General features: G+C 32.8%; 1 protein-coding gene across 10 annotated transcripts in view; it reads left to right on the top strand.

The window, feature by feature from the left end:
- Nucleotides 1-13,415, top strand: part of Dmd (dystrophin) — a 2,465,896-nt gene that overhangs the window by 1,067,177 nt on the left and 1,385,304 nt on the right. For all 10 annotated transcript variants that reach the window (XM_051140917.1, XM_051140916.1, XM_051140911.1 and 7 more), the window contains exons 18-19: nucleotides 54-177; nucleotides 10,885-10,972. In XM_051140917.1, the coding sequence (XP_050996874.1) occupies nucleotides 54-177; nucleotides 10,885-10,972 (212 nt within the window). The remainder of the gene's footprint in view (nucleotides 1-53; nucleotides 178-10,884; nucleotides 10,973-13,415) is intronic.

A 13,415-nucleotide genomic window follows, 5' to 3' on the forward strand; every position in this document is an offset into this window, starting at 1 on the left:
ACAGAAGAAAGAGATAATAAAGAAATAATGAGCCTTATTTTTTGCTCTCTTAGGTTGGATGTCGATATAACTGAACTTCACAGTTGGATTACTCGTTCAGAAGCCATATTGCAGAGTTCTGATTTTGCAGTCTATCGAAAAGAAGGCAACATCTCAGACTTGAAAGAAAAAGTCAATGTACGTTCTACATTAAATCTTGTTTCTTTCTGTTATGTGCCACACATAAATTCTTTTGTTTAAATATCTGTGTTATGGTCATTATAATGAAAGCAATACACTAAAAAGATGTATAATATTTAAAATAGTTTAGATAGAAAGATGACAAAATATCTACCTAGAAATAATCTTTTTAGATTCTGCTATGGGCAGGCAGGCTTTTATTATTCTTTAACTATTTTTTTTTCCATTGGGGTTGAAGGTTTGAGAATGGGTTTCTCTGTGTATCCTTGGCTGTCCTGGACTAGCTTTGTAGGCCAGGCCAGCCTGGAACTCACTGAGATTCACCTGTCTCTGCCTCCCTGAGTACTGGGATTACAGGCATGAACAACTGCACCCAGCTTATTATTCTTAAGTAGTACTTATAAGTAAAATGTTAGACAATATACTCATGTTAACTCCTGTTTATAGACTGTTCTAGAACTCAGAAAGATTATATAATCAAATAGTGCTTAATAGGGTAGAGTAGAGTAGAGTGCTATAGGCTAATAAAGGACCCTGTTTATGCAGGGTCAAAATACTTAATTCAATATCTACCATGAATGATAATATATTTATATTTCCAAGACATTTATATATTGCATCACCTCACCTAAAAGATGCATGTCCTCTTTCAGTATTTATTTTTAGTAATAGATTATTTGCTTTGTATACACTCTTATGAGATTATATGGTTTGACCTTCACAACAGGATTTTTATTGACATAATAAGGAGCTGTTACATCTTCCAGGAAATTATCAGCGCTTTAGTATCTCAACCTTAATTTCAAAACATTCATTTTTGCTATGAAGAGACTTACTATAACTAAAAGTAAATTAAAGGAACAGCTACCAAATAATGAATGTGAAATAATTTTAGTTATAAGAATGTCACTTACAAATGTTTGCATTAGCACTTCAAGTCATGACCTATAAAAGCTTTTTACATGATTTCAAATATAACACTACCTTACATATAAGCTCATGTTTCTCCATGGACTTAAAATATTGATGATTTACACCCCCCAAAATTTTTTAATAACAGCATATTTTTATTTTATGTATATGAGTACTCTGCATGCCAGAAGAGGGTATTAGATCACATTATAGATGGTTGTGAGGCGCCATGTGTTTGATGGGAATTGAACTCAGGACCTCTGAAAGAACAAATAGTGAGCTCAACTACTGAACCATCTTTCCAGCCTCTCAACAGTGTATTTTTTATAGGATGTCCAAGGAACAAAGAAAATTTATCATTTTTAGGAATTAACATTTTTATATTTACAATGTAGTTATTTTAAATTCCCTATTAGTGTTGTATTGGATATAATTTACTATTTACTATGGTAAATAGTTTCATAAAATAAGAAGTATAATTTCATTATTAATGTTATAATGTTGACATTAAATTGAAGAACAACTTAACCAAATTGTCTTACTTTAAGTATATGTATTTTAAAATGTTTTTTGTTATGATTTTGAAACAATTAATTTTAAATAAGATTTTTATTTATTCTTTGAATTTTTTTAATTGTATAGAGTGCATTTCCTCAGGTTCTTGTCATGTCTTCATACTACCATTCTCCCAACTTAATGTCATCTTTTGATTATTACAAATATACCCTAAAGTCCAATTTGTGCTTCCGATTTAGACTTTTTACTGGGCCAGTCAATGGAGCATTAGCATTCTACCAATAGCCAGGTTCCTAAAGGAGAATGACTTCTTTCAGCAACTATCAACTGCTGATAGCTGCACTGCTAAGTGTGGGGACTTTGTAGCCCCTTCCCTTAGCCATGCTTTATTTTTGAATGGCTTCATCTTATTCTGGTACCCACAGATGCTGTGAATTCATCTGTGTGAAAGCCACATCTGGCCAAGAATCCTACATTTTACAGCTCTCTTTTCCTCACCCATTAGCTCCTAAAATCTTTCTGCTCACACTGCTGAACCTTGTATGAGGGAAGGTTAATATAGATGATTCACAACTAAGTATTTATGGTTACATAAAGTTGGCACTTTAAAAACATATACACCTCTGCCTTAACTACTACTTACTACATAAAGAAGTTTCTGTGTCCAAAGTTAGAAGTTTCTGTGTCCAAAGTTGAGAGGAGAATAAATCTATTTTTAAACAGTTATCTGGTCAAAGGTTGAATTTTTAATGTGCTATATGTAATTGAGTGGAATTTTCAGCAATAGAGTCTTACTATCTAATTGTTATGACACAAACAAGATAAATGGCAATAGCATGTGTTGTTTAGATGCCTCTGGACCTCCCTGACCATATATACTCAATAGGAGCTATGTGTGCCTGGAATTGAGAATTGCAGTTAGTAACCATGTATCTTTTTATAACAGCATTGACCACCCATAAAAGGCACTTTTGTTCAAACTCCTTTAAAATATCTCCTATAATATAATAGAATAAAAACTAGAGGATTTCTATAAGATTTCCTCACACATCTTTATTTTAGTTAACCCATTCTGTAATTTCCCCTCTCCTCTCTTACCTTGCTCTGATCCAAACTTAAATCTTCAGACTATACTCTCTCCTTTTTGGTATAAACTGTGATTACTTTTACTAACCTGGGCTTCAAGACCATGGGGTAAAATTCTGTGAGGTAAAAATTACCTTGAAAAGTTACCCTCTAAATTTCAGAGTTCATATGGTATATTCAACCATATCTAAATTAGCTTATTAATTCTATTAATTGATTGAGTCTTTTATTGACTTGATTTGTATGGTTTTCTATATATCATCTTATGTCTGTGTTTTAAAATGGCTTTGATCTAATATGAATATGGAGTTCCACAATTTGGGGAATATGAACTCTCTCTGTAGACTAAATTGGTTTGAACTCACAGAGATATGCCTACTTCAGCCTGCTGAGTGCTGTGATTAAAGGCATGTGAGATACTACTGCCCTGTTTACTTTGTTTCTTAAGTAACACACTTTTACAAAGTCAGAGCTATATCTTCATGTGTATCCAAACATCATTAGTAAATTATTCCTCAAAATCTCTTAATTATTTTAAGCTTTTAAAATTCCCCTAAAACATTCACATCTACATTATATGATTGCTTATTAAGTTGGTCAAAATACTATCTCTGATAATATGTATAATGATGCTCATCGTATCTGTGTCTGCATGTCATTTGATGAGGGAAGCTATACATTTCTGAGATAAGGTATCTCTCAGTATAGTCTCAGTATCACTGCAGTGCATGTACTAAAAGAACTGCTTTTATTTAGTTAAATATCCAGATCTACAATTTCCCTTTATCCTGATATTTTTATCAACAGAATCTAAACAACTGGTTTTTTTTTTGGGGGGGGAGGTTGTTTGTTTGGTTGTTGTATGGTTGTTTTTTTAAAGAAAGTCATCTTGTCATTGAAACACAGTAGAATACTTCTATAGTAACACATTCACTGTCTTTATAGGACCACATTCTATTCACCAATTTATTTTTCATGAAGTTCTCCTCTCTCTTAGCTTACTACTGTGCATTATACAAATTTGTATATTTGGTCACTTGTTCTATTCAATGGTTTGAGAATCATCCTTTATTTTTGTTCTGGAAGTTTCTATATTCATTTGCATTAAAGTAGCATCTAAAGGGCTAAAGAATTGAATGAGTATTTAAGAATATTATTTACTCTTGTAGAGGTCCTGTTACAGTTCCTGGAACCAACCTGGTCACTCAAAAACATCCACAATTCTAGTTCTAGGGGACCTGACACCTTCTGATTTCCATAGGCACCAAGCATGCAGGTGGTTCACATATGTACACCAAGGCAAAACCCTCTAGCACATAAAATAGAATAAATAAATCCTAGATAATATCTAAGCTACAACTATTCTCTCTCTTCTCTCTCTCTCTCTCTCTCTCTCTCTCTCTCTCTCTCTCTCTCTCTCTCTCTCTCTCTCTCTCTCTCACACACACACACACACACACATGCATATATATACATATATGTATATATATGCATATCATTCCTCTCATACTTTTTTCTAAAATCCAGAGCATGTATATTTAATTAGGTATGTTTGACCTGATTTCAGAGTGTGTAAGTCAGCGGGGAAATATGTAATACCCATAATTATGTATAATTTTTGTTATTTTATGTATAAGCTTAAAACTGAACTTAAAAGATAAATGATTAGACAATTTTAATAGAACCTTTGTTTAGAAAATTAAAATATACCTGATTACTGCCCTATCTTACCTTTATTCATTTTCTTTCATTTTCTCCTTATGCGAGGAATAGCACAGAAGTAGGTCATACAGCTGTTGTTTTTGGTTTCTTACTAGATATTTAAACTATAGAGTTTCTCTGTAATCCTTAATGAGCACAAGATTTATACCTAACATGTATCCTTGAGTTCATTTGCTGAAGGTGAAAATCAATCTTTTAGCTGCTCTAGATTCGTGTTAACATTAAATTTCTTTTCAAGTTTTCATCTTACTTCTTCTGCTAAACTGGACTTACTATAATTTAAATATGATATTGATATGTCTCGATTTATAGTCATTTGAAATATACAAGCAACACGGTAGCTAATTTGGCTCTTCTAGTTCTAGTAGGCTTTTGAGTTCTTAGATGCTAATATGCTGGGACTTGCTGCCAATTTATTTATTTTTTTACATTGAATAGAGGCAGTTGTAAAAATTCCAACATTAGTAAGGTCATACAATCTAATCACATCTTAGTTAAGGTAACTACATACTACCCTAAGCAATCAGGTATCAAGCAATCAGGTATCCATCCTCTTCATAGATATGCACAAATATTCCTTCAAAAAACAAATTCAATTACCCTAGATTTTTTGCTATATTCTGAAAAGTAAGAAATTTAATATAAATTACTCTTAATCCTTGTGTCATCAATTAAAACGAAACAATCCCAACTCATTGATTCTCTAGTTGCAATTTAATACGCACCTTAATGCTCTTGGCAGATGCTCATTCTATGTAACTTACCATGTCTCTCTTGAAACATAAAAGGCACCTTAATATAGTTAATTTGCTGGTCTATATCTAATGGTCTTGGATGAATACTCATAGGTGCTTTCAAGATGCCTAGAGGGATGTGTTCCCATTTTAATTGTTAAAAAAGATTTAGAGCAATTATAATATACCTTTAAATCTTGTTTTGTAGAAATTATAGAGTGGAGCTTATTTCTCATTTTATTTACTCTGTGCTGGTTTGTTTATCTTTGGATTTCCTAAGGCCAAGAAAGAAATTGGTACTTATCCCAATAAGTAATATATAAAAATAAGTATTTTTAAAGCTACATTGGTTATTTAAATACAGATATATGAATGATGCCACAACTTCTGAATAAACATTTGAGTAAATAAATTGGCACTCTTTCAATGTATAAAATTTTATTATGGAATGTTAATGAATAGAAAATTAATTGCTACTAAAGACAAGATAGGGCCGTTGGGAATCTAAAACTAACTTTCATTATTACAGAAGATACATTGAAGAGACAAAGATTTATTTGAATGTCAATGAATGAGGAGAAATAATTGTTAGTTTAAAGTCACTTATTAAACAGTTCCCTCCGTTTGTTATTTTTTGAAATTATTTTACTCTTGTGCTTTTTTTTAATGTGCAATCATCTTTCATTTTGCACACTGAATCATACAATTTAGAATTATAATTTCCTGGTGATCTGTTAAGAACACTTATGCTCCTTTATTTTATATTATATTTCTGGTGGAATGGCTATCACGGTCTTTTGGTGTTCTATATTCTTGACTTGAATTTGTATCTATTATAGTAAATAATTTAGAATCTATTTTAAATATGGAAAAATATTAACCAAAACATCTGCCATTCTATGGGTAAATAGATGCTTAAAAACTACTCTACTGCAATATAAAAGTGATTTTGATATTAAAATACTTACATATTTATACACACAAAAATAATACATATGATAAGTAGCATATATAAATGTAGAACTATTTTACAGAGAAGTACAGCTAGAGAAATAGTGAATGTCGATGGATGTGTTTTCAGAAACAATCTGTCTGAAATAGTGTAGTTATCATGTCTGACTTAAGAAAAGATCACATTTAGTAAGTAAATAATTTTAATTTTCTGGAAAATATCTATATGTATTTTTATTGTATATTAAATGTATATAGTATTACTCTAGAGATTGATGATAACTGGTGCAAGAAGATAGATGAGAATACCTGGAATCACATAGTTCACAACTCATCAAGGGATATATACATGTATAAAATACATGATGTTGGTGATAAATGTCATAGACAAAACTAGAGAAGAAATGAGTGAGAGATAGGTAGTCAACTTGTACGTGTGTGTGCATGAGTGCATGCATACGTGTGTGTGTCTGTGTGTGTATGGTTGTGTATCTATGCCAAGCAGGGAGAATGATTCAGTGTGTATCTCTGAAATAAGAACCTGTCTGTTCTATCTGGGAACAAGAACACATGTGTCAGGAGAAAAATAATCAAAGGCTTTAGTTACAGGAAACAAATTCTAAAATTTAAAGGAGTTGGGGCTAGGAATTGAGAATTTACTGAGCTTGGTCCTTGATGTGACTTGCTTTTTTAGCTACCTTGAGAACATATATGTAGGCATATATGGCTACATATTTTACAGTACTAGAGATGAAACTCTGGCATTGCATTTTACCAATAAACTGCATCTCTTACCATTAATACTATATTTCAAAACATACACCTTTCTCATGAATGTTTTTACTATTGTAGTAATTATGAAATATTAATAATAATGTTATAAGATTATAATAATAATTTTTATTATTATTTCATCTGCATATGTTTAGATATTAAAGTCAAAAGGAATGGGGTGTGTCTGTGTTGTGCATGCACACACTCATGTGTATTTGTGCTAATAAGGATTATTTGTGTTGAAAGGGATTGAGCCCATGGCCTAACTCTTGCTTAGCAAATATTTTCACAATTTGCCCTGATCCAAAACCATTAAGATGTTTTGGTTTCTTTGTGGGAAAAAAAACTAAAGAAATAATTTTAGCTGATATCTTTTTTTGAGGTTTGGCCTGATTAAGTTCAGTTAAATTGAATAAAGTGATATTTGGAAACTATAGCTCAAGGAGGTGAGCTGGAACCAGGAAATAACACCAGGTAAAGGTGCTCTTGACGTTTGGGTGAAGTTATGCACAGTACTATTCCACAAAAAATAAAAATAAAAAATTACTTTTCTGAAGAATACAGAATTCCATGGATTAATTTATGATTGTAAGTAAACTGAGTACTGAAAGTCAGCTATGGTCAACAATTACTGAGTAGGCATTGCTGACCTCGATAGTGGCAATTTGATTAAGACTGAATAAGGCAATAGATTACTTTGGTTTTGCTCTTGCTTTAATTTATTTATGTTTTAGACCATTTTAAACTCCATAATATAAACAAATGGAAGATCAACATGTTCCTTTTCAAAACCAATTCCAGGACATTGTTTGTGGTTGATATGATTTTGTTCATAATGCATGCATCTCTGAGGAAATGGAAAGTGGTAAAATATTAGAAATTACTAATCCCAAATACCTTAAAAGAAGTGCCCATATATTTAAGATGTATGCATATTCATTCATTTCACTGATGGTTAGTAAAATCTATTTAAACTTTTTTTGTTTTCTTTGATTTTTTTATTTTTTCATACAATCTATATTGATCATGGTTTTCTCCTCTCTCAACTTTCAATGTACATACTGCTCACATAGGCTCAGATCTTGTGTCAATTTTCTTCTGTTTTAAGATGATTGAGATAATCCTAAATTAAAATGAGGACAATATTGCATTTATTTAGTCTTAATGTCTTACCAAGATTAATAGTTATTATTGTCAAAACAGAACAGTAACAATTTTTATCCTATAGGCATTTGTTTTGTTGTGGTGATATTATTGTATTTACTTATGTAAGAAACACAGGAATAAAGTGGTTATCAAAATAGTTTAATTACGGATATTACTCCTAAAATTGTCTATTTTAAGTTTACTTCTCTAAATATCAATGCTAATGGACAATTTTATTAGACACTTTGAATAAAGAGACAATCATAATGGCATTTGGGAGGATATTATACATATAGTACTTATTTGTGAAGTCTAGGTGGTAGTCTAATACTTTATATAATTTTTGTAAGAAAAGTAAAATATCAATTTCATCATATAAGAAATGACTGTGATAATAAAACTTAAAATTTATTTATGTGTGCGTGTGTGATTCTCTCTCTCTTTCCTTCTTTCTGAGTGTGTTTATGTATATATGAGTGGACATAAGAGGACACATAAGTGGATGCCAGAGTAGGAGTTTGGTGACATTTATTCTCCACAATTTTCCTTCAGTGCTAGGATCTTACAGGGAATATAGAGCTTGAATTTTCTTACCTAGGCTAGAAACCAACCAGCGCTAACAATCCTCCCATCTCTTCCAGAACTTTGGTTATAGGTTTCCCCAGGGAAGCCATATTTCATAGGTAGATGCTGAGATCCAAACTGTGGTCCTTATACCTTTAGGAGGAGCTCTCTTAATCATGAAGAAAAGCTCCCCAGCCCCATAACTGAAACTTTTTAAAAAAGAGCATCAGTTTAGTGTTTACTATATTTGTTTATTTTACTCTACTAAAACCAGGATTTTTAATTTATTATATACCTGTGTGTACGTGTGTCTGTTTGTGTGTCTGTATGTATGTGTCTGTGTTTGTGTGTGTGTATTTGAAACATGATTTTCTGTGTAGCCTTGCCTGTCCAGGAATCATTTTGTAGGACCACGCTGGCCTCAAACTCATGAACATCCACCTGTCTCTGCCTCCCCAAGTGCTAGGATTAAAGGCCAGAACCACATTGCCTGGCTTTTATTTTATAATTCTATATATGGAAATTCAAACAAGAATAACTCAAAACCACCTGTTGCTCTTGGTACTTAATAATAAGTAATTACTTAGAATTATTTCCTTCCTTGTGTGCTTAGAGTGTACTATGGATAATTCTTTATTTTTAGGTGAAAAGCATAATGAGTTATTGGAATCATATGTCAATAATCTGCTAATCACATAGAATTTGTAACACAAAAATTTAACAGTCAAGGAAAGGGGAATTCTAGAACTTCACCTTTGATCTTAATCTTATAGAGATACTGGTGGAACTTTTATTTTCATGAACTTCTCAGCTCGGTCAGAACTCTTCATGTTTGTCCAATTTTCTCTTTATGAAATTGAATTTTGAAATATCCTAGAGCTTTTCCTGTTAATTAGAATGGGATTCTGGGAACACAGAATCACAAAACAATGCAATGTATATGTTGGGAAAGTTTCAAGTGAAATCCAAAATATTAAAACGTGTCTTTTCACTTTCATATCTTTGCACCAAGGATAAAAACAGAATTTCTCTCTGCTACCTTTTTCAGCATAGTATAAAATGTATGTTTTCCATCTAAGCTGGAGGTACTTCAAATATTGCCAGGGAACCCATTTGTTTACTCTTCTTCTGTAGTGAATTTTAATAATACATTGTAGGATGAGTGATTTGTTATGAAAAACTCTTTCAAAGATATTTATTTCTCTCTGTTTCTGATGTTACACTATTATCTGTATACATTTATATCTTCTGCCTTCACTTGCTTTCACCATGAAGACATTGGAGCAATCTGTTAAAATTAGAGATAATACTGGCTACATGCAAAATTTTAATATAAATTACTTTAAATCACAGATTACATTAAATTAAGAATAATTTCTGTGTAACTGGAAACCTTTCACCTATTCAGGTCTCATGTATAGCCACTAGATACTGTAATAGAAAACATAAATATCAAATATTTCCATTTGCAAACATGTTCTAAAAAGCATTGTTTAATGTCCAAGTTATATGACATGCTAACTGTATTCTAATATTGATTCAAGGAATGCTTCTTTAAAATCAAGTAAATGAAAAATAAGTTTTGATTTGAAAAATAAATTTAGACTAACTGAATCTAATGTGAAATATTCTTCTGGTAACTGTTAATAACAGAAGTATTACTTCTTTATAGCTTTCTTTCTCTGGTAATGAGTATGTTGAAGATAAAAATATCATGTGTAGTTATAGTCACATTAAAAATCAGTTACAATTATTTATCATTTTGCATATCTATCTAGAAGCATATGAGTATACTACATCATATGTATGGCAGTCACAGAACACCCTTCAGGAAGCAACTTGTAGGAATTCTACCTTGTAGGTTCAGGGGATTGAACTCAGGTATTTAGGGTAGCAGTGATCAGTTTTACTTCATGAATTACCTTGTTTTCCCAGATGACATATTTTAACAGCAATGGTAATGTATGGCTTTAATTCCTTGTATTTAAAGTGTTCATGTTTACATAGCTATTAGTAAGATAATTGTCAGGTGATATTTTGTTACATTGAAGTATTTAATATTTATTGTTATAAGATTAATTCTACTTAGGAATTCTGAACTAACAGTTCAGAAGGTTCTTAGAATTTGAAAATGGAAAAACTTGGAAAACTATATTGCTGAGAAAACAATCTTTAAGTTTTCCATGATGAAGTATAAAATAAGGTATCATATGGCTTGAAAACTCAGGTTGCAGTTATAATTACTGTGAAGTTTCAGAATCTTTGTACTGAAATACTCACCTTTGCTATCATGCTGCAGGCCATAACACGAGAAAAAGCCGAGAAGCAGAGAAAACTGCAAGATGCCAGCAGATCAGCTCAGGCCCTGGTGGAACAGATGGCAAATGGTAATTACATGAAGTTGATTTAAATAATCTTCTTAGGGATTTGAAAAGCCCATAGGTTCATATTTATCGGCTGAATTATAGCAGAAAAGCACTTCCTGGATTCAAGTTTAAATTAACAGGAGTTTGTATTTTTATTATTATTTTTCTTTCATGCCAACCAAATTACTGGGGTAAATTCAGCTTGAGTTGATTGGTCAAAACTGAGACATAGTAGAATATTTTATAAGTCAAATGAAAAGAGATAAATTTTCATCAAATTTGGGTAAATTTTATTTAAGTAAATGTAAAAAAGCAGAGCATTTGTGAAGTAATTACTCATGGAAACAATTGAATAATACTAAGTAAAGGCAATAATAATTTTCTTCATATATATATGTTTATTCATGATACATCTCAATTGTTATGACATCCCTTGTATCCTCCCATTCTTCCCTCCCTCCCATTTTCCCCTTACTCCCCTCTCCTATGACTGTGACTTAGGGGGACCTCCTCCCGTGCCATTTCTCCCCTGTCCCATTATTCGCCTACTCTACTTCCCTATGACTGTGACTGAGGGGGACCTCCTCCCCGTGTATATGCTCATTGGGTATCAAGTCTCTTCTTGGTAGCCTGCTATCCTTCCTCTGATTGCCACCGGGTCTCCCCATTCAGGGGACTTGGTCAAATATGAGGCACCAGAGTACATGTGAAAGTCATATCCCACTCTCCACTCAACTGTGGAGAATGTCCAGTCCATTGGCTAGATCTGGGTAGAGGTTTGAAGTTTACTGCACATATTGTCCTCAACTGGTGCCCTAGTTTGAGAAGGACCCCTGGGCCCAGATCCACCAATCATAATGTCCTTCTTGTAGGTTTCTAGGACCCTCTGGCTCCATCTATTTCCCTATTCTCCCATGCTTCTTTCACCTAGAGTCCCAATAGGATGTCCTCCCCTCTGACCCACTTTCCTTGTAAGTGAACACTTTCATGGGACATAGCCCTTGGGCTAGTGTGCAGATGTAAGTGAGTATATACCATTTGATTCTTCTGCTTCTGGGTTAACTCACTCATTATGATCATGTCTAGTTCAATCCATTTGTCCACAAATTTCAGAAATGACTTGTTTTTAATAGCTGAGTAGTATTCCATACTTTAAATATACCAGTTTCTTTATACATTCTTCTACTGAGAGACATTTAGGCTGTTTCCATGTTCTGGCTATTATGAATAAGGCTGCTATAAACATGGTTGAGCATACAACCTTATGTGCTGGAGCATCTTCTGTGTATATTCGAAGGAGTGGAATAGCTGGGTTTAAAGGAAGCTCTATTCTCAGTTTTCTGGGATAGTGCCAGATAGATTTTCAAAGTGGTTGTACTAGTTTGCAGTCCTACCAGCAATGAAGGAGTGTTTTTCTTTCTCCACATCTTCACCACCATGTGCTGTTGCTTGAATTTTTGATCTTAGCCATTCTGATGGGTGTAAGATGGAATCACAGAAGCATTTTGTTTTGCATTTCTCTGATGACTGATGACATTGAGCATTTCTTTAAGTGTTTCTCAGCTATTCAATATTCCTCTGTTGAGAATTCCCTGTATAGTTCTGAGCCCCATTTCTTTATTGGGTTATTTGTTTGCTGGTGTTTAATTTCTTGATTTCTTTATATATTTTGGATATTAGGCCTTTGTCAGATGAAGGGTTGGTGAAGATCTTTTCCAAGTCGGTAGGCTGCCACTTTGATCTGTTCACAGTGTCTTCTGCCTTACAGAAGCTTCTCAGCCTCATGGGGTCCCATTTATTTATTTTTGACTGTAAAGCCTGGGCTGTTAGCATTCTGTTCAGGAAGTTGTCTCCTGTGTCAATGTTTTCCAGGCACTTCCCCACTTTTTCTTCTAACCGATTTAGTGTCTGGTTTTATGTTGAGGTCTTTGATCCATTTGTACTTGAGGACATGGGGAAAAATATGGGTCTAATTTTATTTTCTTACATGTAGACATCCAGTCAGACCAGCACCATTTGATGAAGATGCTATCATTTTTCCATTGAATATATTTGGATTCTTTGTCAAAAATCAAGTAACCATATGTGTGTGTATTCATTTCTGGGTCTTCTATTCAGTTGCACTGATCAACCAGCCTATTGCTATGCCAGTACCATGTTGTTTTAATTACTGTTGCTTTATAGTACAACTTGAAATCAGGTGTGAAATCAGGTACAAGATTATTTTAGCTATTCTTGGTTTTTTGTTTTTCCATATAAAGTTGAGAATTGAACTTTCAAAGTCTTTTAAAAAACTGTGTAGGTATTTTAATAGGGATTTCATTGAATCTGTAAACTGCTTTTGGAAAGATGGCCTTTTTTACTATGTTAGTTCTCCCTATCCACAAACAAGGGAGATCATTCCATCTTCTCATGTCACCTTCAATCTCTTTCTTCAATGTTTTGAAATTATTTCAAACAAGTC

The sequence above is a fragment of the Acomys russatus genome, chromosome X (genome assembly GCF_903995435.1).
Source record: "Acomys russatus chromosome X, mAcoRus1.1, whole genome shotgun sequence".
Taxonomy (NCBI): domain Eukaryota; kingdom Metazoa; phylum Chordata; class Mammalia; order Rodentia; family Muridae; genus Acomys; species Acomys russatus.